This window comes from Magallana gigas, chromosome 1, assembly GCF_963853765.1.
Source record: "Magallana gigas chromosome 1, xbMagGiga1.1, whole genome shotgun sequence".
NCBI classification, from domain to species: Eukaryota; Metazoa; Mollusca; class Bivalvia; order Ostreida; family Ostreidae; genus Magallana; species Magallana gigas.
The window spans coordinates 3,614,312-3,642,263 of NC_088853.1; the positions used below are offsets into that span (position 1 = coordinate 3,614,312).

Below are 27,952 nucleotides of genomic sequence, written 5' to 3' on the forward strand. Positions count from 1 at the left end.
TTGACAGATGCAAAGACAAGTTGGTTTTCAGTTTATCATTGTATACAAGAACATAAATACATGAAGAAATATACAACACACAGTAAGTGGGCGTGTCTCACCTGTTTGATCCCGCCCACTTTACGTGAGTCGACCGCCACGTTTATATCCTCGTCCTCATCTCTCTGCTTGGCCTGCTGGGCCGCCTTCACCAGGACCTCCGTGGCACGCTTCACCGCATTACCCGCCGCCTACAGATATGAATAGTAACAAGGTCATATCAAGGTCATTTATTGATCTTATATTGTAGCTAGGTCAGATATTGATCATATTAAAATCAACAACAAGAGGCCAATTGGCCTTAACGGTCACCTGAGTAGCATACATCCCATAAACAAACTTGTCACGGAGCCTCATATATGCATCTAATTAATTAAGTTTCATACTGGAGTAAAAAAATTATAAATTTGTAATGACGACCACATTTCAAAAAGAACTGTGAAACCTATAATTTTGGTGAAAAACTAAGATCTGGTCTACAAAATCATGAATTCCGTTTTCCTTTCATGTGTGCGGGAGTAAAGAAAATAATTTTTTAATGTTATATGCATTAACATCTATACATCCATTTTGGCCCTGTCCTAGATTCAAAACCCATCCTTGAGGGGACATGAAAATTAAAATTTCAGTAGAGGACTTCCTGGTAAACATATTAATCAGTCAGTTTTTTTTAATACAGATGTGTGAGAATAGAGAAGAAAAATATATGCATTAACACTATATTGCCATATTGGCCCCCCCCCCCTTTCATGTCCTGAACCCCTGACCAAGGGGCCATGAATTTCACAATTTAGGTAAAGGAGATTGTGGATATCATAACAATGTATTCAGTTTTTTGCCCACATGTGTGGGAGTAGAGAAGAAGAGTTTTTAAGATTTAAAACAGTTTTACTATATGGCCATATTGGCCCCACCCTAGAGCCTGAACACCTAACAAAGGGGTCATGAATTTCACAATTTTAGTAGAGGCCCTCATGGACATCATAACCATGTATTCAGTTTTGTGCTCACATGTGTTGGAGTAGAGAAGAAGAGTTTTTAAGATTTAAAACAGTTTTACTATTTGGCCATATTGGCCCCACCCTGGAGCCTGAAACCTAACAAAGGGGTCATGAATTTCACAATTTTAGTAGAGGCCCTCATGGACATCATAACCATGTATTCAGTTTTTTGCTCACAGGTGTGGGAGTACAGAAGAAAATTTTTAAGATTTAAAACAGTTTTACTATATGGCCATATTGCCCCCCCCCCCCCTAGAGCCTGAACACCTATCAAAGGGGTCATGAATTTTACAATTTCGGTAGAGGGCCTCATTGACATCATAACCATGCATTTAGTTTTTAACAAATATATATGGAAGTAGAGAAGAAGATTTTCTAACATTTAATACATTTTTACTATCGGTATTTGGCCACATTGGCCCTACCCTAGAGCCTGAACCCCTGACCCAGGGGTCATGAATTTCACAATTTTGATAGAGGGCCTCATGGACATCATAATCATGCATTTAGTTTTTAACAAATATATATGGGAGTAGAGAAGAAGATTTTCTAAGATTTAATACATTTTTACTACTGTGGTTTCATCAATATTCGTTGAATACCAAATTTCGTGGATTTCGTTGTTAAGTTGATCCACGAAATTTAATGTTCATTGAAGTGATATTTCTATTAACATTTTGTATTGATAGGGTAATTGGCCACGAATTTACGTATCCTTGAAACTGTGATTTTCACTTTATCCACGAAAAATTGATACCCTTGAATATTAATGAAACCACAGTATTTGGCCACATTGGCCCCATCCTAGAGCCTGAACCCCTGACCCAGGGGTCATGAATTTCACAATTTTGATAGAGGGTCTCATGGACATCATAATCATGCATTTAGTTTTTAACAAATATATACGGGAGTAGAGAAGAAGATTTTCTAAGATTTAATACATGTTTACTATTTGGCCATATTGGCCCCACCTTAGATCCTGAACCCCTGACCCAGGGGTCTTAAATTTCACAGTTTAGGTAGAGGGCTTCGTGGACATCATAATCATGCATTTAGTTTTTTTAAAATATATATGGTAGTAAAGAAGAAGATTTTCTAAGATTTAATACATTTTTACTATATGGCCATATTGGCCCAACTTAAAGTCAGAACCCCTGACCCTGGGGCCATAAATTTCACAATTTTGGTAGAGGGCTTCATGGACATCATAACCATGCAACTGTTTTTTTCCTCACATGCGTGGGAGTAGAGAAGAAGATTTTTGAAAATTTGGCTTTTTTTGCATATTTGGCCCCGCCCGTAGCACCCCAAGGGTGGTAGAGCCATGAATTTCACAATTTAGATTCTTCTTACCATAGAGATGCTTCACACAAAAAATGGTAACGATTGGCCTGGTAGTTTTCAAGAAGAAGTTAAAAATGTAAAATTGTTAACGCGCGACGCACAGACGCACGACGCACGGACGAAGACCAATTGCAATAGGTCACCTGAGTGACTCAGGTGACTTGACTCAGGTGACCTAAAAAACTCAATCAATACAAGGTCAAATCATGTCATCTGTTCATCTCGTGTTGTTTCAACATATTAAAGTCATAATGAAACTTAAATGCTACATTTAATAAAAAAAAAAGACCATATACATTTCCTGGCGATTACCACAATAACGAAAGTGACACAAGGCATTAGATTACAAGAAAACATTGCTTTTACCTGGAGGCGTTTCATGGCGACTGAGTCTGGGTCAGCCTTGACCCTGCAGGCGACCAGGAGATGGGCCGTCGACTCCGCGACCTCTTTGGCCGAGGCGATGAGTCGCTCCTCTGTAGCATGACCTTGAACCATGGCATTGGCCGACTCGCACAAACTATGAGTGGCAGCAGCTACCATCTTAGCCTGTGGAGTATAAAAAAACAAAGCTTAAATCAGTGGAGTATCAAAAACAAAGCTTAAATCAGTGTTTAAACGCAATGTTTTGTACTAAAATAGCTCAAATCAATGCTTGTATTGGAAAGAAGAAGAATCAATAAAAATGTGCAATGATTTATCTTTCTGTGTCAACAAACATACAAAATCATTCACGATATTTAACCATTGAAAAACTATTTGCTTCTGAAATTTTTCAGAAGTATTTTGTATTTAGAATTATTTAAAAATATTATCGATTTGTAAATTACTGCATTTAATCAACATGCTTCTATTGAATTGCTCATTGTTTGTTTCCCACCCTGTTGGGTCAGAGACTTACCGCTGATATAAACCCCTCGGACCATTTACTTACCGCTGATATAAGCCACTCGGACCATTTACTTACCCCTGATATAAGCCCCTCGGACCATTTACTTACCGCTGCTATAAGCCCCTCGGGCCATTTACTTACCGCTGCTATAAGCCCCTCGGACCATTAACTTACCGCTGATATAAGCCCCTCGGACCATTTACTTACCGCCGATATAAGCCCCTCGGACCATTTACCTACCGCTGATATAAGCCCCTCGGACCATTTACTTACCTCTGATATAAGCCCCTCGGACCATTTACTTACCTCTGATATAAGCCCCTCGGACCATTTACTTACCGCTGATATAAGCCCCTCGGACCATTTACTTACCGCTGATATAAGCCCCTCGGACCATTTACTTACCGCTGATATAAGCCCCTCGGACCATTGACCGTCATCGTCCAGTATCTGAGATTTGTGGTATGTTGCTCCAATCTGTTATAACAACACAGCAACATATTATTACAGGTATATGTTATTACAACACAATCAGTTTATTATTAAATATGTACTTCAATAGTCAGTGGAATCATTTGACTTCATTGGGTATCCCATCATTTGTTGCAGATTGATATTTTCATTAGTTTAATATTTGAAAAAAAACTCTAAAATTATTCTCATAAGATACTTGGATTTTTTTTACCAAAAATATTGTGTCTACATAATTCTTTTTCTCCCAAAGTAACACTGAGAATGCTACAACTCAATATTCATTAAATCTGATTTCTATCTGGCAAATCTATCAATACCAGTAAGTTGTTTGTTCTTAAAAAAGCTTCAACTGATTATTCTAAATACAGCAAAGTTGTACAAGTTTTTGTTAAAAACGATGCCCCAGTCTTTAACCTCTGTAAACATGATGGAAACAACAGTTTTCTTACAGGGCTTAATAAGCCATGATTAATGTTAATATCTAAGCTTCAACAGCAAAACAAAATTTCAACATCAAATATGTTATTCATCTAAGAAAAATGTTATCTCAAAATTTCTTTTTTAAAGCTGAAGAAAATTATTCATATAACTCATGATAAATATCAGAATTCCCAGTCTACAATAGGTCCCTCTACAATCGATAATTATCAATTATAAATCAATATAATGATTTTATGTAAGTACTTGTGTGAATTTATCCACAGTTTTATAATACCTTGAAAGATAGATATATCAATTCAAATATTTGAGTTCCCATGAATAAATCATAAACCACATATATATATATATACCAGCACCAAGATATAGAGGAGTTCCACAGATGTTGATATTCTTACCAATAATGAGAGAAAACAAAAGTCTGTTTACCCAGTACAGATAAATACAATTTGTTTACAACCCAAGAAGTTGTTGATACCATACTTCCTCTATTATAATAATTTATATATGATATATTTCCTATCCTTAGGCCAAAAAAAATTAATGATTTGTTTCTCAGGCACCGCCGCATCAGTAAAATCATCGCCGCATCAAACTTTTTTATCGTTATTTTTCCGGATTTTTCATATCTTATCAATATCGGTTTTCTCTATTATAAAATCAATGTAAACAAACGCTCAGAATAAAGGCTTGTCTCTGTCAGTAAAAACGTTATTTTATCTGACACATCTACCCAGTAACCAACCTAGGGGGCTACTTGGGCTAAATACAAGTTTATGTAAATATAAGTACTCGCTTTGTGGTTGGTAACTTCGCCAGAATTTCCTCAGAAAGAGAGGTTGAAGTTGCCCTGTATTCTGAGTTTACGATCGTGAAAGTTAACTCCAAAAGCAATAAATGATAATCATCTAATTCAAAAGACATTTTCATAGCCTAAGTTAAATCCTGTTGTGATTAATAACTAGCGACTGCCTTATTTTTAGAGGGTTAAAATTACGATTGATGCATTCTCATACTGTGCACTGAAAATTACAACCGATGTTTATAACTTTAGTGCTGATATTAAAATTAGTTGGTAACTTGTAATTAGTTAATAACTCTGCCATATTCGTGCTAAAATAATCATAAAACCGTTTGTCTACAGTTATCTTTAAAATAAAACAGATCCAACTATATGACGGTTGTAATTTGGTCAAAGGGTTGGACTAATACCTCCAAAATACACTGAAACACATAGACTGATTTCATTTGTCATTTAGCCAACACAATTACGAAACATTTCATCTACAAAATGTATGAATACACCTAATAAATTAAATTTAAAAAAAAAATGGATAAGATTTTAAATTTTTTAGGAGTTGTTTTATTTTAATTGACTTGCTTTTATTCCAATTCAAATTAAGGTTGAATCTGTATATTCTATTCATGTATTATCATTAGCATTATGCCATTTTCAAAGAATGGAAGTCTACCTGATTTCTCAAATTTCTCCCTATTTTTCTGTGAGGGAGAATTTCAGAAATGAAGTCTTCCTATACTAAGTTTGCTCTAGGTTGGTCCCTGTTAACACTACCACTGAAATTTCTCTTTTATCTTAAGAAATTGAAGCCTCTGTGATATTGCCTAGAAGCAGGAATAAAGGACAATTGAATTGTTTGGGAATTTTATGATGACTAATTTACTTTTTCTTAATTTCTGTCCTCAAGGCACTGGCGATTGATAAGAAAACACCCCAAATGAATGCTTTATTTGATAAATTTTTATATATATGGCAAATTCAACTGGGAAATGCCATAGATATTCCCCTATTTCAGTTCAGACTTGTGTTTTTACTGTGGAGGGGAAAGATGGGCCGCAAAATGAAGCAGCTAGGGGCACAAACCATTTGTCATGTTTGTTCAATTGCAAAAACTCAACCTTTGAAAATTTAAGAAAACAGCTACAATCAGCTAAAAAGAACAAATTAAAACAAATATTTTAACTTTGCCAATGTATCAGCTTGATGAATATCTGCTGATGAGTACACAAATAAATCATAAAATATGGGTTAACGTCATTGTAAATTTTGTCTTAAAAAAAAAAAAAAAAAAAAAAAAAAAAAAACCTGCCTGCCTCATCAAAATTTCACAATTTTGGCCCGAGAAACTAATGATTAATTTTTTTTGGCCTTAGATAAAACTATAATGTAAGGTCACCCAGAAGAAAGAAATATTACAGGTTTTAAGTACATCTTAACTGGTTTTCAGTATTTCAGTAAAAGAGTTATAAGTTACATGATGAAGTTTACACGCCTATAACTTGTAATTACATGTAACACTAATGTAATAAATCATTACAGTATATTCCCTGTAATCTGTAATACATCTATAACTTGTAATTACATGTAACACTAATGTTATAAATCATTACAGTATATTCCCTGTAATCTGTAATACATCTACCTTTTCCAGCTCTTTTATAACCTGTCAATTGTTTACAGTGTTACACAGACACAATACAACAACCATCAAATTTGTAATTCTTTAAATTTGGTCAACTTTAAACTGTTTTGTGTATCCTTCCCCTTCAATCATTATCAGAGGTGTGTAAATTAAACTGAGAGATTTTACTGCTCAAAGATAGGATGTGTTTTTTGTTTGTTTTTCAATTCATCATACAATTTAAATATAATACAATAATCATTACAATTCCTATTACAGTTCTCAATAATTATTTATAAGTAATATTTTAAGATATTCTTTAATTTTAAAACTAGATAAATGTGATTTATGAAGATGACATTAATACTCTCTATCAATGAAGCATAATTCTGATATGAAATCATTCTTTGGCCTTTACAGTAATGAAAATATTGGTTATTCCTTCTAATGGAAGGTTAAGGTCACCCCCCCCCCCCCCCTCCGGGTTAAGACAAAAGTTAACACACAGATTTCTGTGGTATTTCAATAAACTGTTGCTAAAACTTAAAATATAACCACATCACAACAGAATCACACCAGTGTCAAAATGGAATTCAAAATGGTGGTCAAAAGCAGGTACAAAGTATAACCAATGGAAATTGGTAAATCAAATGTCATGTGAACAAGTTGGGTAAAAATGGATAGATTAGTGTTCACTGCAAACCTTTCTTTTAAGCGTTGCTATTTTTTTAGCTTCAAACCCCCTATCCCTGTCATGATGAATAATGTTTGTGTACACAACCAAATCCAAAAAATCTAAGTTCTACATTAATTATAAAGAAAAGTCCTCACTATTCTTAAACTAAATTTTGGAACTAAGTGAGGAATATTGCAAAAAAATTGTCTCCTTTAAAACTAAACATCTTGAGACAGATTTATTTGAAATTTCCTTTTTCAGGCTATGATTTGGAGTAACATCAGATTTCCAATGTATTTAACTAAAGCACAAACTTCTGAATTTTTTACAAATGAAATAAATGGTAACCTGAAAAATAAACCATAACTTGTCTGAGATACAGATAGTTTCCAACAGACATTAATATGGTGAGAGTTATTTCCCTTTGGCTGCCATTTTGGATATTAAAATTATTGACCAAATAGAATAACAAGTCATAGAGGTAATCCAGAAGACGAAATTCTTAACAATCTATAAACACTTTCTGTTGAAGTCCCCAAAAAAGATGAAAATATTTTATACTTGGTATTACAGCTCAAATTGTCTAAATTTTGTCAAGTGACAAAATTTGCCTGTTTTAATATGACAGCAATGGGAACTAACTCAAAATATATTAAAATCATATGAAGTCTATCTAAACTCAAATTATAAGTCCCCACAAGTGCAAAACAAGAATATAAAGTGTGTGTAGAAATAATGAGATAATACACCCAGTTGTCACAATACAATTGTGGAAGCAAGAAAGCGCAAGGTTGCCATGGTTACATCAATATTGTTTACCTCTTTGCGCGTGCGAACCTGAAACAGGAGAGAAGAACATGCAAGAACGAAATAAAACACAGAGGAATTAATGCATCATCCAATGAAAATTAGTCACACAAAAGGTGGTCAGGTGAATATATACAGATCAGATCTAAGCTGACAGAATCCGACCCATTGTCAGATTGACCAATCACAATTTGTGTTACAGCACAGTCTAGGACACATTAACATGCCATGACGTAGAACAAACAATATTATAATGTCAAATTACTCGTCATACTATTTTTGAAGTTCACTAGATTTCTTAGTAAAAACATTTACCATGCATCTCAGAGAGATTGCTAAGAATAGATATTTCAAGCCGGCAGGTAAGTTTATTCATGGCATTAAAATTTGAAAATGTTATCAAAAGCATTTGAAATATGTTCATGCCTTGTTCCAGATTTCTTATTTATGAATCTACCATGCCTTGCAGACTTTACTTGACTTCTAAATCATTAATTCTGACATATTGGTTCAAACATTTCTCTACAGACAGTTACAAAAGTTTACCCAGGCATTTGTCATTATCACCTACAGTACAGTCCTAAACTCAATCCACTGCTGGCTTACCTTTCCTTGTGCCACAAGTTCTCTTTGTGCGGCCGACGCTGACTTCACCAAGGCTGCCGTTGCTGAGGCGATAGATTTGGCTGCCTCCAGAATTTGCTCTTCAAAGTTTAGACTCATGTCTGCTTCCTGAAATACATAAATGGGAAAAATGTGAAATAAGCCCAAAACACTAAAAAAAATGTCTTCTTCAAAGTATGCATGATTTTTAGCATAAAATGGGGACAATCTTTAATTCAGAAGTGAAGGGTTATACTTATCAATGAATTCATGGTTCAGGATAGTGATATTAGAGGTGTTTGGAATGAAATACATGATATTGTAAATCCTGGTGTAAAAACATATTCATCACTCCTAATATTTATTATGCTATGTTCCATGACCCTCAACTGAATTCCACATTCACTGATTAATTCTTCACAACTTACTCTCCAATGTACAAACAAATGCAATACACAATCTCTCCTCTGCTGACCGGTGCAGGCCGTAGTGTTGACATGTCTGATATTTGGTGGGACTTGATTTCACTCACCAAATATATCAAACATATCTCACCACAGCTCACTCGAAATATCTCATTCGACAAAATATCTCATTCCAAAGACATCTCTCAAAAATCATCTTACCACAGCTCACTCAAACTATCTCACTCGACAAAATATCTCATTCATAAGACATCTCTCATAAGTCATCTTACCACAGCTCACTCAAACTATCTCACTCGACAAAATATCTCATTCCACAGACAATTCTCATAGAATATCTCGTTAGGGACCTCCTTGCTCAAAACTTTTGTTCATTGAATTTATCACTGAGACTATCCCTCCACAAACATCTCTAACAATCCAACCATACAATGTCTCAAACCATAGCTCACTAAAGCCCACTTATCTATTGAAATATTTCATTCAATTATAGACATAACTTTATTGAAAATCTCAACGAACATTATTGAAATCTGAATGAAATTTTAAAATTGTTCAATGAAGCAATCTCAACATAACTCATATTTACAGGAATGATAACCATCTCATTTCAACTGATTTCACCTAAACCCGAGCATCTCACCAGATTTTATTCAACAAAGAAATCACAAACATCTCAACACAAGCTCACTGAAAATGCCAAGCGGAACCATGTTCACATAATTAAAAGTTGACATTGTAATGTTTGGCTCACATTCCTAAATCAAACATCTCATTGTTACTCAAAGAGCCCTGTGTGAAAGCTGTAGCAGTTAAAGTCAATACAACCAACTCTGCCTTTCTTTACAACAAATACTTTGTCTTTTTTGTGGTACAACTTATGTTAGTTTTATGGTGACGGATTGACTTTCTTCTATTAGGCAAGTCCTTCTGTTTGTTTGTTCTGATGTAGTACACATACCTTTGCCTTTTTGCGTGGTTTGAGTTGCGACAGTTTCTGTGCGGCAGCTTCGATGGATTTGGCCGCCGTCAGGAGTTCGCTCTCGGCGATCACTGTGGGGTCCTCGGGATCCACCCAGTCTGTACCTGATAAAGTCAGAGAACACAGAATCAAAGGACTGAAAGCACTCACAGGTAAGCAAAATCAAGGGCTTGAAAGTACTTAATGGCAAAATGATCCTAGAAACTTCTAATTAAATATCAATGAATGATTTTCAACAATGGTTTTGATGCGGAAATGATAAAACAATTGCTGCTTTTTTTTCCAACTTTCAATCAGCAAGGTTTTTCTCAAAATTTCTTCAAATTTTTTTCTCCTCAAAATTTGTTTAAACTTTTATTTCTGCATCAAAAGCCCTCTGCATGAATACAAAGTATGAAATGATTATATTACCCTGTCTTTGTAAAAGTAATTGACTAAAATCTAAGAAATGTGGGAATTTTTTTACAATTCCTACATTTCGCGCTGAAGAAAACAATACATGCAGGTAATTACATCCTTGTGCATGGATATATAGAAAAAATAAAACAAGTCATACATGCTTGATATCATACTCAGGTTCATGCTGGTAACTCGGTAACAAATGTTTCACTGCATCTAACAAACAAGAAATAAACTGGGGACAAAGACTAATCTAATCACTAACTGCAAACATACAATTTAAAGAAATGAAACTCAGGTTTGCTTTTAGGGATATACATATTGTTTGATCTAATACAGTTGAGGTATGGGGATTTTTCTGTATGTGGAACAATTGATGCATTATACATAAGAATTTACATAGATGACTCGGTACTAACATTATAATTCAGGAGGAATATAAAATGGATAATGATTGAATGCTGGAATCTAAAACTATTTCTTAACAGAACATTATGTGATACAATGTCCTTGGTTACAGATTATATACAACTTAAACCTGTCTGTCAATCTTGCACTACACATAGGTTTTATATATTCCACAACAACTTGATATGATGTCTTGGCTGATACGACATTTATAACACTGTAGGCTTAATTTACTGATAGATTTTATATCATATTCCACAACAACTTGATACAATGTCTTGGTTGATACAACATTTATAACACTGTAGGCTTCATTAACAGCATACTGTATACAGGGAAATATTCGCCCCCCGTTTTTCGCCCTTTTGCCCTCGCTGTCAGCGTGCGAATTAAAGACTGGGCAAATATCAATGTTCCAATAATCTCTTTACTATGCAATCATGTTTGGGCAAATTTAAGATGGGGCGAAACCGTTTGCAAGTGCAGAAGGGCGAAAATAACACAGGGCAAAAATAACCCTGCATACAGTATTGTATCTTAGGGCTTACACTGAACACAATGCATGTTAACCATTACATGGGGAATTCCAGTGAATTATCCAATATTATAATGATGATAACACAGCAGGACTCCCAGCTTGTATGGACTACATTAGGCATGCCCACATAGAAGTCAGAACTGGATTTTACAATAGATCTTGAGACTTATAATCAAACATATTTATTTAAGACATTTGATGATTAAAAATAAAACTTTGTATAAGTAATATAGAAATTAAAAAATAGTTTGGAACAAAGGAACAAATGGCTTTATCAGTACTTCTAATTGATAACATAAAACAACTTTTATTCGCAACAACTTTATTTGCAATTTATTCCCAATAAACTTGTTGGCAACGACTAATTTTCGCGACCAAGCCTTATTAAGACTGGTGTTGTTATAACAATCGTATGACAAGGATTGGGTTTGCGCCAGGAAATATTCATGACAATGAGGCTCTTGCAAACCTCGCCAAATTTCTCGCATGCAAATAAAAGTTGGTTTACAGCGATCATTCCACAAGAGTAAGATGTTTTAAGACCAAGTCAAAGAGTTCCTTTGTAAAATGCAGCCCAGAACTTTCTTATACTAAAGTCCAACTTTTTTCTTAATTTTTTAAGACAAAGAAAGTCAGAGTGGCTGTCTGAGGTCATTCATAATGCAGGAGGTCACATGTGTCAAGTTTGCTTTAAATCAAATAGGGTCAAAAGGTCATACATAATCACAGGTCAAAAATAAAGTCAAAGATACAATGATGTAAGGTCAGAGAGAGGCGAGGTCAGAGTTACCGGTACATAGGATCAAATGTGTTGAGTATGGTGTAAATCACCTAAGGTCATAAGGTCATTCTGACATCTCTGGTCAAGGTCACACAGATGTAAGGTCAGAGAGAGGAGACAGGAGTTAATGGAATCTACCCGGACTGTTAGTCACGTGATTGTCTGAAGCCTATTTTGGGGGAATTGGACTGTAAACACAAATTGCTGCATTAACAGGAAAACTTTTAAATCAAAATTACAAGGCAATTTTGAACAGCAAATCAAAATAAAAGCCTTTTATAGGACAATTTCTAAAAGCCAATCAAAATAATTTGACAACTTCCAATAGCCAAAATAAAAAAGAATTTTTTCATTGTATAAAACTTAAATGATTTTTAATGGAGGCTAAATTTTATTTAACTTTTTGTGTTTGCTCCGAGAGAAAAGAAACCAGCACAACTTGTTTGATAAAGAACTTTATCTACACATCACATATCATGGTAGGTCATAACTCTCTAATCCAATATCTCAGATGTTAATTTCACTGGTCACAAACTCTAACCCAATATCTCAGGTGTTAATTTCACTGGTCACAAACTCTAACCCAATATCTCAGGTGTTAATTTCACTGGTCACAAACTCTAACCCAATATCTCAGGTGTTAATTTCACTGTTAATGCAGCACTTTTATTCCTATCCTACAATGAAAGCATTCCTCTTTTGTTTTCAGCGGTTGCCATGATTACCTTTCACGATATGGGACCATCTTATCTCTTTGGACGCTAGTTTGAAAAAAACAAAGTGTCATCAAATTATGGAGGGACAAGTTTGACAAGGGGGTAGGAGTGACCTTCCCCCCAAACACAAGACTGAGGGGTAAACAATGCAGCACGTTTCTCATGCACACGAGACAATACAGGTAAATACAGGTAAAATACAGGTAAATACAGGTAAAATACAGGTAAATACAGGTAACAAAGAGTAACAGTTGTTGAATCCAATACATGTCTATCCAATTATCAGATCTTTGTGCCCAAATGCAACACTGCTATTCTTCTGAATATATGTTTTTCTCTCTTTCCCAATACTCCATATAAGTGTATAGATATTGTAATGGTGTGTAATGGTTATTTTCATTCCCACGATATTTTTGCCCAATTAACCAACCCCTTGAATTAGTAAATTTAAGATGGACCACATCATTAAATACACTAAATTTCTCTGTGTTAATTTTTCATGTTTCAAAAGAGGAAAAATTATTTTCTCAAGCCATTGGGCAAAAATAACATTGGTGTTGAAATTCACCTGGTGTACAGTCAGATCACAAAAGAAAGTGAGTGTTAACAGACTTCATCTGTGTCCGTATCACTTCACCTTTATATCTCTAACCAAACTACAACAGTGTCTATTTACAGAATATATCTCTAGAGTATAAGCCTTGTCTCAAATATGCAGGCAGTGACATTTCTCCTTATCATGAAATACATTCACAGTAATTCAGTCATCCGGGTCAGTTACAGACCCTAACAGCCATTCTGATTGGTTGCTTCCAAATAGTGCTGTCTTTGTATAAAAATTAAAGTTTCTTTGTTCTGATACAAAAGACATCTGGACAAAATACACCAAAATAAAAGGGAAGCCAAAAAAAATCAAAACATGACACTGTAAGCTCAATACCTCCTTCTGCGGGTTGGCCCACTAAAAAAAAACGAAGTCAGATATATATCTACACAGAACCATGCCCATAATCACAAGCCCAGTATGGGCATTATAAGAAATCACAAGCCCACTTTGGGCGTTATCATTAATCACAAGCCCAGTATGGGCATTATCAGTAATCACAAGCCCACTTTGGGCATCGTCCATGAATACTATTACTGACCCACACATTTTCTAACCCAGACATTAAATGACTCCATCTTTGGCTCCTATTCTATGCATTGTTCCCAAAATGATTACTTCCTTATAAATTTAACTTCATAAATATAACTTCCCAATAAATTGTTGCTCTTGAATTTTACTTTGCATTGAAATTAAATTCCAACAAATTTCACATCTTCTTACTTCCATTAACATTAACTACTGTAATTTTACTTCCTATGAATTTAATGCAATTTTTTCTTTCTGCTTTGCATTTATATCTACATTATGCAATATCTTGAGTTTTAAAAATGCTGCATATTGTCTTATCTGTAATCTTTCAAAAAAATTTGTTATCTGTTTTAAAATTGTGAAAAAATAATAATACATTCTTAAAACCTTTTCCTCTCATGCATATCATAATTCATATTTACATGTATCAAAACAATCACCAATAGTTTTTACTTTAAAAAAAGTTCAATAAAAAATATATATCTACAAAAACTGACAAATAATAAAATTTGAATGCTATGAATATATGAGATAAATACGGTACAACAGAGCAGAATATCATGAAGTTGATGCGTCGGCTGTTGTTATGGTAACAGTGACACAGGGCTATAGTTATTACATGTATAATGGCTACACATCACACCCCTAATCTTGTCACAGGAATTATCAGTCACATACCTTTAATGAGTTCAGAGCAGTGTACGATTTCCTGTACGGACACCGCGACTTGGTGCGCACGTGCTGCCAGTGTCTGCTTGGCCTCCTGGGAAGGTTTCTGGACCACCTGAAAAATGGCCGCGAAACAAGGTGGTAAGATAACAGAATCACAGGCCCCACATTTCTACAACAATCCCTCCCCACATATCTACAGCTTCAATAACAACAATCCTTCCCCACATATCAACAGCTTCAATAAACTTGGTGTTTTGAATATTCTATTACTGACTCTATGCACACTGTGTGCTAACTGTGCACATTGTGCTGATTTTTTACACTGTGCTAACTGTCCACATTGTGCTGAGTCTGTGCACACTGTGCTCTGTACACTTACCGTGCTGACCTGCTCCAGTAGATCTTTGTAGACAACAGCACAGTTCTTGCCGGCTGCTATCGTCTTCTGTCGGACTTCTGTTGTCTCTGCAGTGCTGGCTGTGCCCTGTCAACACACAGGAAAACCAATATTCTTAACATTTCTTGGAAATTCAGTTTCAAGGAAATGTAAATTTGTGGACAATGATCTTATATGTTTTACATTGTACTCGAATCTCTAGCAGAATATAACATACCCTGCATGTTGCCAGTAAATCAAAGATGGCCTTGCGTCCCATGTTGGCACAGATGATGACGTCCTCTTGGCGACCCGAGTTCCCAGCAGCCACTGCTTTGGCGGTCGCCGTGGTGATAGGTTTGGTCAGTCGGATCAGATCTTCTGCCGTTGCTTTCTTCTCTGGCAAGGTTCCAGCCTCGTACGACTATGAAAGAAAACATCAAACAGTACAGTGTCTGTTGATGAAGGAGAAAAAACATAAATTGGGAAATAAACCATTGGACTTTAGTCGGATTAGTACCCCTGTATTACCTTAACCTGTGGTAGACTCCAGGGCCTGAGTTACCTGTATTTGTACCTGTAGTTACCTGTGTATATTCAGTGTATTACCTTAACCTCCTGTCCTATAGTCTCTATGGTAGACTCCAGGGCCCGAGTTACCTGTATTTGTACCTTTAGTTACCTGTGTATATCCAGTGTATTACCTTAACCTCCTGTCCTATGGCTTCTATGGTAGACTCCAGGGCCCGAGTTCCCCGCGCGGCTTCATCCTCCACGGTCTTCACCGTCTTCAGTAACGATGTCACGTTGGTCACCATCACCTGGAGGGGAGATTGATATTTACAGTTTACTTCATCTGTTGTTTTACACATACTGTCATTTTCATTGATAAGTGACTGTTTTCATTAACAACTGTCTTATCATACATCCTGATTTTTGCTAATTTTCTTTTTTTTCATCTTTTTAAACTACAAAAACAAATTTCTGATAAGGCAGGTCAGACAAAACTTTTTAAAACAATATTTACTTACCTAATAATGATTTTTTTTCAATTGTTTGAATACATTTATGACTTGGTAATACTGTTTTTATTTAATGACTATTAAGGTCAGACGACACGTTCCTCGAGAATCTTTTTTGTATCTCCTCGTAATAAAGAAATCCAATAAAAAAACATTAATTTTATAATTACTTTAAAAATGATCAAAATTTACTTGAACTTGGTTATATGTGTACATGGTCGAGTGGTTAGAACCGTGGCCACTCACTGCCAGAAGCGTATAGGTTCTAGAGGTCGTGAGTTCAAATCCCCGCCCCGACGGAGATAAACTTATAATTCAGTGAATTTTGCTGTGCTGTAGATGTATTTATTTTTAAATCAGCAATTCAAGTGTATTTTCAAGAAGATTATATAGGACATTGCATATTCTAGTATTTTGCAGAAATGCCTGGTAAGGTACCCTAATTTTTTGCAAGAAAGCTTGTCAAAGTAGTAGTAAACCATAAACAAATTCCTGGAAAAAGTTATCTAAAATTGAGGAACGTGTCGTCTGACCTTAACACAAACTTCTACAATATTATTTATCTCTGAATGTCATAACCATCCTTCACCTCGATCAAAATCAAACACGTTTCTATGAACAATTATTTTTAATTAACACAGACATGTTATACAGAGTCAAGCAAGATATGTAAATAATAACAAGATATACAAGGCTTCCCTATCTAACACAGATCATAATACATTAATGGTCACAACATGGAAAAATCCTTATTCAGCCCTACCTATGACATCAATTACACTATCAAATTATATAAAATATTCATTGAGACTTGAGTTTTTCTTACTTCAGACTTATTAAAAGGAAAAGCATTTGAATTTTTCATGCAAGAGTTGTCTTTCTTATCAAATAGGTCAATGTACCTTAAAGCTTAGCCTAACACAATGAAACAAGATTTTCTTGTCTGAACAATGCATTGTCTTTCTTATCAAATAGGTCATTGTACCTTAAAGATTAGCCTAACACAATGAAACAAGGTTTGTTTGTCTGAACAATGCTTGGTTTGAGATGAAAGCACAAGCTTGTATGAACAGGGAGACACAATGCAGGTGTCTGGAGATCTCTGCATGTCCCAGTCTCATGCTGTCAACAGAAGCTTGCAGGGAGGTTTAATACTACAGGCCTCAAACTCCAACATCCTGCCTCTCAGCTAAACTTAAGGTGGCCAAATGGTCAGATGTACTGTCAAGTTATTTTATAGCCAAATTTTTAGATATATAAATTCATGCTTATTTTTATATTTTTTCTCCAAATCCCTTTTTTATGTTAAATATAGAGGTCTTCTCTTCCTGAGGTTTGAAATGGTACAAAAATTACAAAATAGCCACCATTTTATAACATTACAAAATAGCCACAATTTTATAACATTACCAAAAGGTTTATCTTTTCGAGTGGATCAAGCCGATGGTCAAGTTCCCTGAGTCTGAGAGGCAAAATGATTTGGTAGTCCCCGCAGCTCATATAATTATTTGTACTGAATTCAAATTCTTGAGTTAAAATACTTAGCAGCTTACTGTTTCCACTGACAAATCATGATATGTATAGGAGCCCTGTGCTGGCTATAACCACCACAGGGAGTGATATGAGCTGGAAACAACATTGTTACTGCAACACAAACATGTTACACCGAACTGTGCTCATTTCTTCCCATTTCTGAAAGCATTGCAAAACTAATTCTCAACAATAGCTTTACTGCAAAACTAATACTCGACAATAGCTTTACTGCAAAACTAATACTCGACAATAGCTTAACTGCAAAACTAATACTCGACAATAGCTTTACTGCAAAACTAATACTCGACAATAGCTTTACTGCAAAACTAATACTCGACAATAGCTTAAATGCAAAACTAATACTCGACAATAGCTTTACTGCAAAACTAATACTCGACAATAGCTTTACTGCAAAACTAATCCTCGACAATAGCTTTACTGCAAAACTAATACTCGACAATAGCTTAACTGCAAAACTAATACTCGACAATAGCTTTACTGCAAAACTAATCCTCGACAATAGCTTTACTGCAAAACTAATCCTCGACAATAGCTTTACTGCAAAACTAATACTCGACAATAGCTTTACTGCAAAACTAATCCTCGACAATAGCTTTACTGCAAAACTAATACTCGACAATAGCTTAACTGCAAAACTAATTCTCAACAATAGCTTTACTGCAAAACTAATACTCGACAATAGCTTAACTGCAAAACTAATACTCGACAATAGCTTTACTGCAAAACTAATACTCGACAATAGCTTTACTGCAAAACTAATCCTCGACAATAGCTTTACTGCAAAACTAATACTCGACAATAGCTTTACTGCAAAACTAATACTCGACAATAGCTTTACTGCAAAACTAATCCTCGACAATAGCTTTACTGCAAAACTAATACTCGACAATAGCTTTACTGCAAAACTAATCCTCGACAATAGCTTTACTGCAAAACTAATACTCGACAATAGCTTTACTGCAAAACTAATCCTCGACAATAGCTTTACTGCAAAACTAATACTCGACAATAGCTTTACTGCAAAACTAATACTCGACAAAAGCTTTACTGCTTTTTCCATTCCAAAAAAATCTTATACTTTAAACTACCAGGTAAATTTACAATGTCCAGTCGGTTAAAAGGTAGTGTGTCAACAATAATTTGTAGTCATATGCTGAGTGAGTGTACAGTGCAAGTCGGTAAAAGGTAGTGTGTCAACAATAATTTGTAGTCATATGCTAATTGAGTGTACAGTGCAAGTCGGTAAAAGGTAGTGTGTCAACAATAATTTGTAGTCATATGCTGATTGAGTGTACAGTGCAAGTCGGTAAAAGGTAGTGTGTCAACAATAATTTGTAGTCATATGCTAATTGAGTGTACAGTGCAAGTCGGTAAAAGGTAGTGTGTCAACAATAATTTGTAGTCATATGCTGATTGAGTGTACAGTGCAAGTCAGTAAAAGGTAGTGTGTCACCAATAATTTGTAGTCATATGCTGATTGAGTGTACAGTGCAAGTCGGTAAAAGGTAGTGTGTCAACAATAATTTGTAGACATATGCTGATTGAGTGTACAGTGCAAGTCAGTAAAAGGTAGTGTGTCAACAATAATTTGTAGTCATATGCTGATTGAGTGTACAGTGCAAGTCGGTAAAAGGTAGTGTGTCAACAATAATTTGTAGTCATTTGCTGATTGAGTGTACAGTGCAAGTCGGTAAAAGGTAGTGTGTCAACAATAATTTGTAGTCATATGCTGATTGAGTGTACAGTGCAAGTCAGTAAAAGGTAGTGTGTCACCAATAATTTGTAGTCATATGCTGATTGAGTGTACAGTGCAAGTAGGTAAAAGGTAGTGTGTCAACAATAATTTGTAGACATATGCTGATTGAGTGTACAGTGCAAGTCGGTAAAAGGTAGTGTGTCAACAATAATTTGTAGTCATATGCTAATTGAGTGTACAGTGCAAGTCGGTAAAAGGTAGTGTGTCAACAATAATTTGTAGTCATATGCTAATTGAGTGTACAGTGCAAGTCGGTAAAAGGTAGTGTGTCAACAATAATTTGTAGACATATGCTGATTGAGTGTACAGTGCAAGTCGGTAAAAGGTAGTGTGTCAACAATAATTTGTAGTCATTTGCTGATTGAGTGTACAGTGCAAGTCGGTAAAAGGTAGTGTGTCAACAATAATTTGTAGTCATATGCTGATTGAGTGTACAGTGCAAGTCGGTAAAAGGTAGTGTGTCAACAATAATTTGTAGTCATTTGCTGATTGAGTGTACAGTGCAAGTCGGTAAAAGGTAGTGTGTCAACAATAATTTGTAGTCATATGCTGATTGAGTGTACAGTGCAAGTCGGTAAAAGGTAGTGTGTCAACAATAATTTGTAGTCATATGCTGATTGAGTGTACAGTGCAAGTCGGTAAAAGGTAGTGTGTCAACAATAATTTGTAGTCATATGCTGATTGAGTGTACAGTGCAAGTCGGTAAAAGGTAGTGTGTCAACAATAATTTGTAGTAATATGCTGATTGAGTGTACAGTGCAAGACGGTAAAAGGTAGTGTGTCAACAATAATTTGTAGACATATGCTGATTGAGTGTACAGTGCAAGTCGGTAAAAGGTAGTGTGTCAACAATAATTTGTAGTCATATGCTAATTGAGTGTACAGTGCAAGTCGGTAAAAGGTAGTGTGTCAACAATAATTTGTAGTCATATGCTGATTGAGTGTACAGTGCAAGTCGGTAAAAGGTAGTGTGTCACCAATAATTTGTAGTCATATGCTAATTGAGTGTACAGTGCAAGTCGGTAAAAGGTAGTGTGTCACCAATAATTTGTAGTCATATGCTAATTGAGTGTACAGTGCAAGTCGGTAAAAGGTAGTGTGTCACCAATAATTTGTAGTCATATGCTAATTGAGTGTACAGTGCAAGTCGGTAAAAGGTAGTGTGTCACCAATAATTTGTAGTCATATGCTAATTGAGTGTACAGTGCAAGTCGGTAAAAGGTAGTGTGTCACCAATAATTTGTAGTCATATGCTAATTGAGTGTACAGTGCAAGTCGGTAAAAGGTAGTGTGTCACCAATAATTTGTAGTCATATGCTAATTGAGTGTACAGTGCAAGTCGGTAAAAGGTAGTGTGTCACCAATAATTTGTAGTCATATGCTAATTGAGTGTACAGTGCAAGTCGGTAAAAGGTAGTGTGTCACCAATAATTTGTAGTCATATGCTAATTGAGTGTACAGTGCAAGTCGGTAAAAGGTAGTGTGTCACCAATAATTTGTAGTCATATGCTAATTGAGTGTACAGTGCAAGTCGGTAAAAGGTAGTGTGTCACCAATAATTTGTAGTCATATGCTAATTGAGTGTACAGTGCAAGTCGGTAAAAGGTAGTGTGTCACCAATAATTTGTAGTCATATGCTAATTGAGTGTACAGTGCAAGTCGGTAAAAGGTAGTGTGTCACCAATAATTTGTAGTCATATGCTAATTGAGTGTACAGTGCAAGTCGGTAAAAGGTAGTGTGTCAACAATAATTTGTAGTCATATGCTAATTGAGTGTACAGTGCAAGTCGGTAAAAGGTAGTGTGTCAACAATAATTTGTAGTCATATGCTAATTGAGTGTACAGTGCAAGTCGGTAAAAGGTAGTGTGTCAACAATAATTTGTAGTCATATGCTGATTGAGTGTACAGTGCAAGTCGGTAAAAGAAACATCGTAGGAAAGGGGTGGACATGTTTTAGCAATAATTAATCCCCATGCAGAAATTTTCTGTAACTTGTAGGAAGAAATGAACACAGTTGTCACTAGTAGCCTGGTCAATGGTTCAGTGTGAAACAGGGGGATGGTTTCTATGGAAACACCAATTCAAATGCAATCTGTTGTTTCTTAAATCTCAAACCTCTACAGGATTTCAAAAATTCAATTTATAATGATAGAAGCTCTCACAAAAAGTCATTAATCACAACATTCAATATTTTTCTTTTTTTTTAATTTTGTTTCATTAACAGCTCTTGTTTTTGTAAATTGTCAACAACACTAGAACAGAGAAATATCATCCAATCAGATGGCTCGAAATTTTAACTGCACTCAGTACATGCTGGAAACATAGATAGTATACCCGTCCGGCAAACCCTCGATCAGGGAGTCTGTCTTCTGTAAAATCACACGACTCCACAAATCAGACAACAGTTAACTTAACAATTCTATCTATCAACGCCTAGGCGGCCTTTGTCAAATTATATTGTATATATTTCTTCCAATTAAGACAAAAAAAAATATTTATGCTCAGAAAACTTTTCAATTTTTAAACCTTTTTAAAATTGACTTAAAAAAAACTTTATCTACACATTGAATACTGAAAAGTCACTGCTAAAAAAAGTTAAGCTGTGCCTGGAATTGTTTGAAATAATGATTAGCAGATAAGGTTTATAATCATAGACCTGGGCTAATTGATTGCCAGAAGAGGTTTTTCCATAGAAGAAGAGAGTGCATTACATCACTACACCACAACACTACCATCTCATCAAGGTTAAAGTTCTAACACAAGGTCAACGCTCAGTCCTTATGTTACAGTAATTCACTAATCAAAATTTTGAGCATTTATATAAAAATTATAAGCACGTTTTCAAAATCTCAAATTTTGAGTTTAAATAAAAAATAATAAACATAAAAAACTTCGGTCAAGGTTAAATGAAAACAAGAAATAATGTTGAATTTTGACTGACTTTGGCAGACTCTTTGAGGGTCATCATTGCCGGATCGGAGACGTTTTTGCCGGAGGCGTTCTTGGTGGCGCTGATCAGATCGGAGAGTGCGGAAGCCACATCCTTCACCGCGTTAATTATCATCACCTGAAAACAAGCTTACTCAGTTATTTCCCTCTTGAAATGTTGCAATTAACAAAATTTGATGACTCTGGCAAATTAATTGATTAAACAACTTCATCGTTACAATGTCAAGTTATAAGCCACATACCTGAGCCTCAGGTTGGTTAGATCCGAGTGAGGCTGCACCAAGTTTGACGACATCTGCGAGTTTGGTGATGGTTTTGACGGCCTGTTGAGCGGCCCCGGCGAGCGTTTCCTGATCGGATGCGGCGCCCTGTACCAACTTCTTGGTCTCCTCTACCAAAGCCTTCGCCGTTTTCAGGATGTCCTCTCTATAAGTGATTACAAAAATAAATATCGTGGAATCATTAAACTTTGTGGGGACAATTTCCATGCATTACTTTCATGAGTTATTTCATACCTACAAAAGGAAGTATGACTCTATCACCCTTATTCATTAGTGGATGAGAGGTACCCACAAACTCCACGAAAATTGATCCACCTCAAAATCTAATGATTCTACAGTATGAGACTACTGTTGGAGTGGATCAGTGGGTGGGGGTATTGAGGACTATTTGTCAGTGGGTGGGGGTATTGAGGACTATTTGTCAGTGGGTGGGGGTATTGAGGACTATTTGTCCCATTTACCTGTGGCTGGCGAAACTGTCATCTCCCTCAGTACACAGAGTTCCGGCGGTGGCAAACATAATGGTGGTGTCCAGATCAGCAATGATTCCGCTCACCGCGCTTGCCGCATTGATACAGGCCTGGGTACCACGAGACCCGGACTGTAATGCTGCTAGAACAAAGGCCACCTTCTCACTGACGCTGCGGGCATGGTCCTGGAGGTCGCGTCTCGCGTATGTGTCGTGCGGGTCGCCCTGGACTTTGCCGGCGTCCTGTACCAGCTCCACACAGCTCTTACCCAGGTCTTGGACCGTCGTACGGATGCGATTCGCAATCTACAGATAGACCAACAAAATATATAACAATGAAATCAATGGAAATCTACAGACCCAACATAATGGATTTCTCAGAGATCTGTTAAATATTATGGTAGCAATCACATTGATTATAAAGCCAGCATCTTTGGTTTCAAGGGAATTTCCCATTAAAAATTCAATATTCAGTTAGACAGGAAAAATGTTTGAAACAAAATAAAACCAAATAAACACTTTTTCATGCAGATAACCATATTCTTGACTTAACAGTACACAGAGCACACAATATCCATCCAATTTTGTTTACAAAACATTTTTAGAATAACAGATAAACCAATAAACTAGGAACCACCAGACATTGTAACAGACTTGCGACTCCACTTACACCCTGACTGTTGGAGGTTGCCGCGGCATTTGCAGAGTTACTGGCCAACACATCGTAGTCTCGTGTCAGCTGATTGGCCAGTCGCCCGAGGTCGCCCGGGTTCACCCCCGCCTTGCCCACCATCTCCTGCGTCGTCATGGCGATCTTCTTGGCCAGACTGACCATGTTGGACTGGTACTCCACGAAGGACATCCCCTCCCTCACCATTACCTGCTCGTCCGTCTGTAACCATAGAAACAAAGGGGGGTCAATATTGTAAACACAGACTCCTTTATTTGATAGACCTTATTATGTTACACGGATATGTATCCAAAATGTTCATAATGGCATAAGTTTGTTAAAATTTCATGATTTTAAAAAATTAAAGTCGATCAAATTCTTCCTCCAGTGCCACTATCAACATAATATTGGGGACTTTAAACAGAGCAAATTTTGGAGGAAAGAAGGTCCTTTATGTAAAGATTGTACCTACCTTAGTGATTGATTTGGTGAGTTTCTCTATCATACTGTTGACTACGCCGGCCTGTGAGGCAGCCTCCTCCAGAGACTGTAACAGGTCCTGTACGACGTCCATTGTGTTGTCTGCTGCTGTATCAATGTTATCATGGGTGTGCTTAGGGGCCTACAACATAACACAAGATATTGTAGTCTACAGAAGATCCGTGCACACACTTGTCTATTGTAAGGATTTGCTATGAAGTCCAGACTTAAACATGCCTCCTCTTTTTATCTTACGATACTCTAACCTCCCTATCTTATCTTTGGGTTGCCTCCCCCTCCTATCTTAAGGTACACTCTCCTTCTATAAGGTACACACTCCCCCTTTTTTCTTTAAGCTCATTCCTCTTCTCTCTTACTGTACACCTACCTAAGGTTGCCTACCCCTTCTATCTTTGGTTCACTACCCCTTCTTCCTTAAGGTACACTCCCCCTTCTACCTTAAGGTACACTTCCCCTTCTATCTTTAGGTACACCTACCTTAGGGTTGCCTCCCCCTTCCTTACAGGAGTACATGAACTGAAGTGCCGACTCGGCCACGGTCTTAGTCAGGTCCAGGATGTGGGTCTGTTGTTTGGAGTTCTGGATCAGCGAGGCGGCGCCTACAGCACCGTCCGAGAGTGGGCCGAAGTAGCTGGCCATCATTGTCACCTGTAGATACAGGAGGTGTCAAAAGTTATTACCTACCTATGTGTACATTGTGTTAACAAAAGGCAATGTAAAAATTGACCATTATTATTTTGGATTATCATTCAAATTTCACAGAGAAGAAAATGACCCAGATCTCACATAATAAGTATTAAATATCACAACCGATGCTCTGTATACTGACCCTGTGACCCAGATTCTCCGGCTCTGCTTTAGCTGAGTCCTTGACCTTGGAACAAAGGTCATGGATTTCTCTTGCACTCCCAATCATCTGTTCTTGGAATCCCTATAATACCATTCAACAGTAATAATTAATGATTATTTACGAATATTGAAAATTGAGCATATTTTGATTACTTTAAAATCTTAATAAAGGGGGGGGGGGGGGGGGGAGGGGTGAACTATCAAATAAATCTGTTAAACTGTTGAAACAAGGGAGGGGGTGATACCTTAAAAATCTAGACATGAAAGGGAAAATTTGAAAACTTAAATATCTAGATATTGGGAATGAGGGGTTGATAATTTACAAATCTGGACACATGGAGACATATTGGTGGATGGGGAAAAGGTGGTTTTGGGTGGAGTAAGTACTGACCCTGAGGGATTTCTCGGTCCGTTGCTGTAGACTCTGACTGATGGCGGCCAGTGAGGCCTGGTCCAGGTCGCGGATGGAGCGGTTCAGTTTGTCGATCGACTCGTCACACTCACGCTGACCCGGCGCACAGTCCCTGAAATATACAGATGTATATAGTCAAACAGGTCCTGATGTTTTACAGGATATATGTTCAGTTCAAGATTTTTACATTCCTTGAAAGTATACAGTCAAATACTATAATATGTGTCAAGAAATAACAGATGTAAAGTGGAATGGACCTCAAACAAATTAAAATCAAGCTTCAGAGAAATACAGCAAAATACTATAATATACATGTCCGAAAATTTAAAATCACTTTTAGGAATGAACCAGGCTATTGAAGAGCTAACACTTTTGTAAATCTAGAAATGCTGACCAACGTTAGGAGCTGGCATTATAATAAAGACTTGCACTATACACTTACTTGATGAAGGAAAGACTTACTACTGGTGGAAAAACTTACTTGATGGAGGACACGAGTCGTTTGATGGCCTCGGACACACTCTTGGAGTGGTTGGAGTACAGTTGGTAAGTGGGCGGGTCCTTCGGGTTGACAGCCAGCTGTTTGGCAGCCGTCACCATGTGACACGCTCCATCGATCATCGCCTTACCTGCCGACACAATGGGCTCTTGGGCCTTCCTTGCCTACATATATATACAGATAAGTCATCTGTGTGTCTTGTCCCAGAAAATTAGGAATAACTGCATAAAACTTCCTTGAATTATGAAACCCCACCATGAACATATTCAAGTACATTTCTAATATGGGGTTTTACTGGACAACAGAATCCTGTTAGTTGGGTGCTTTAACTTGCTAACTGTCTGCTTTATGTAGCTAGCTTAGTAGCTATCTGCTATATATCACTAGCTGTCTTACTACCTGTATTTATCGATAGCTTTTCATTTACTGTAATTACCTCTGGGCTGATCTTGGCTGGCATGCTGGCAAACTCGGGAGAGGAGGCAAATGTGGTGAGTTCATCCACTGCATCTGTCAGTGGTTTGGCGGCCTCCGCACATCGCTGGCGGTTCTCCTCCGTGAAATCCTGGTCCAGCGCCTGAATAATGATGTATGTAATATCATTTAAATCTTTGGGAGACTTAAGGTACAAAACCCATAAGAAATTTCATACAATCTAACCAAACACAAATTATCACAAATAGAAATGTACACTTAAGATCTTGACATTTGACCTTGACACTCACCTTGATGGCCTTGACCAGGTTGGCTGTGCTGTTGGCAACGTCCTTGGCACTCTGTACAAAGTGTCGCTTAGCGACAGGATTGGAAGTCTTGCTGGAGGCCAGGCGACAGGCGTTACACAGGGCTGACGTGTGCTTAGCAACCACTGTTGCTGCTGACAACACCTACAAGGGGAGAAAACTCTAAATCATCTCTAAACAAAACACATCCTGGTGACAAGGTTAGAAATAATTACAAGTTAATCAAAGCAAAGTCATTACAAGTTCACTCTGTGTATGATGTAAAATTGTTAGTTAAATATTAATTCTTAATACAAAACTGATTTTAGATCTTGGCAAAGGTATGAAATTAAAGTAGATAATCTCCTCCATTCATCAAAGTATTTTTTCATGTAGTACACAAGATGATGCTTGTATATATATGATACATAGCCTGATACCTCACAAACTTTTAACATAGAGATATACACACATATATCTGTTTTTCCTGCTATACTGTAGAACAAGTTAACTCTGATATTTCTTGATACACGATACAATTCTGTTAACTCTGATACGCTTTCTCCAGCAATACATGTTAGTAAAGTAAATAGCAACCCCCACTTAGCGCTGTTCGCGATTCTATGATATAAATGATATATGATACACAGTAACATGTAAGATACAGGTGATACGGAGTGAATTTCAATCTTCTCAACGATACACAGTGTGAACTATTGAACAATCTTGTCTAAACTTCTATCATGATACGTGAGGACGTTTTAATTATATCGTCTGTGATGTATCTAGATTCTGTGTGACGTCATGCCACTATATTGAGCCCTGTATCTATTAATATCATATATACATTACAAACTCTTAACAGCCTACAACTGGAGAGTCTATAATTGTAATTACAATCCAATGACACTCAATGAATGCTTTAACATGGTGGTCAGAGACCATGAACAGAGACTTTTGAATTGTTGCTCTACACTATATAACAGAGACCATGAACAGAGACTATTGAATTGTTGCTCTACACTATATAACAGAGACCATGAACAGACACTATGGAATTGTTGCTCTACACTATATAACAGAGACCATGAACAGAGACTATTGAATTGTTGCTCTACACTATATAACAGTGACCGTGAAC

General features: G+C 36.5%; 1 protein-coding gene across 1 annotated transcript in view; it reads right to left on the reverse strand.

Moving 5' to 3' along the window:
- The window catches only part of LOC105331973 (talin-1), a 48,429-nt gene that overhangs the window by 8,793 nt on the left and 11,684 nt on the right, over positions 1-27,952 (reverse strand). The window contains exons 14-37 of the mRNA XM_066078961.1: positions 26,815-26,976; positions 26,526-26,666; positions 26,072-26,253; positions 25,570-25,702; positions 25,159-25,260; positions 24,807-24,977; positions 24,301-24,450; positions 23,829-24,050; positions 23,151-23,464; positions 22,651-22,834; positions 22,401-22,526; positions 15,831-15,947; positions 15,365-15,550; positions 15,130-15,234; positions 14,757-14,862; positions 13,884-13,904; positions 12,953-12,988; positions 10,081-10,205; positions 8,698-8,823; positions 8,104-8,121; positions 6,630-6,650; positions 3,682-3,753; positions 2,751-2,933; positions 102-230 (exon numbers count right to left, since the gene is read on the reverse strand). Coding sequence (XP_065935033.1) covers positions 102-230; positions 2,751-2,933; positions 3,682-3,753; positions 6,630-6,650; positions 8,104-8,121; positions 8,698-8,823; positions 10,081-10,205; positions 12,953-12,988; positions 13,884-13,904; positions 14,757-14,862; positions 15,130-15,234; positions 15,365-15,550; positions 15,831-15,947; positions 22,401-22,526; positions 22,651-22,834; positions 23,151-23,464; positions 23,829-24,050; positions 24,301-24,450; positions 24,807-24,977; positions 25,159-25,260; positions 25,570-25,702; positions 26,072-26,253; positions 26,526-26,666; positions 26,815-26,976 — 3,132 coding nt within the window. The remainder of the gene's footprint in view (positions 1-101; positions 231-2,750; positions 2,934-3,681; positions 3,754-6,629; positions 6,651-8,103; positions 8,122-8,697; positions 8,824-10,080; positions 10,206-12,952; positions 12,989-13,883; positions 13,905-14,756; positions 14,863-15,129; positions 15,235-15,364; positions 15,551-15,830; positions 15,948-22,400; positions 22,527-22,650; positions 22,835-23,150; positions 23,465-23,828; positions 24,051-24,300; positions 24,451-24,806; positions 24,978-25,158; positions 25,261-25,569; positions 25,703-26,071; positions 26,254-26,525; positions 26,667-26,814; positions 26,977-27,952) is intronic.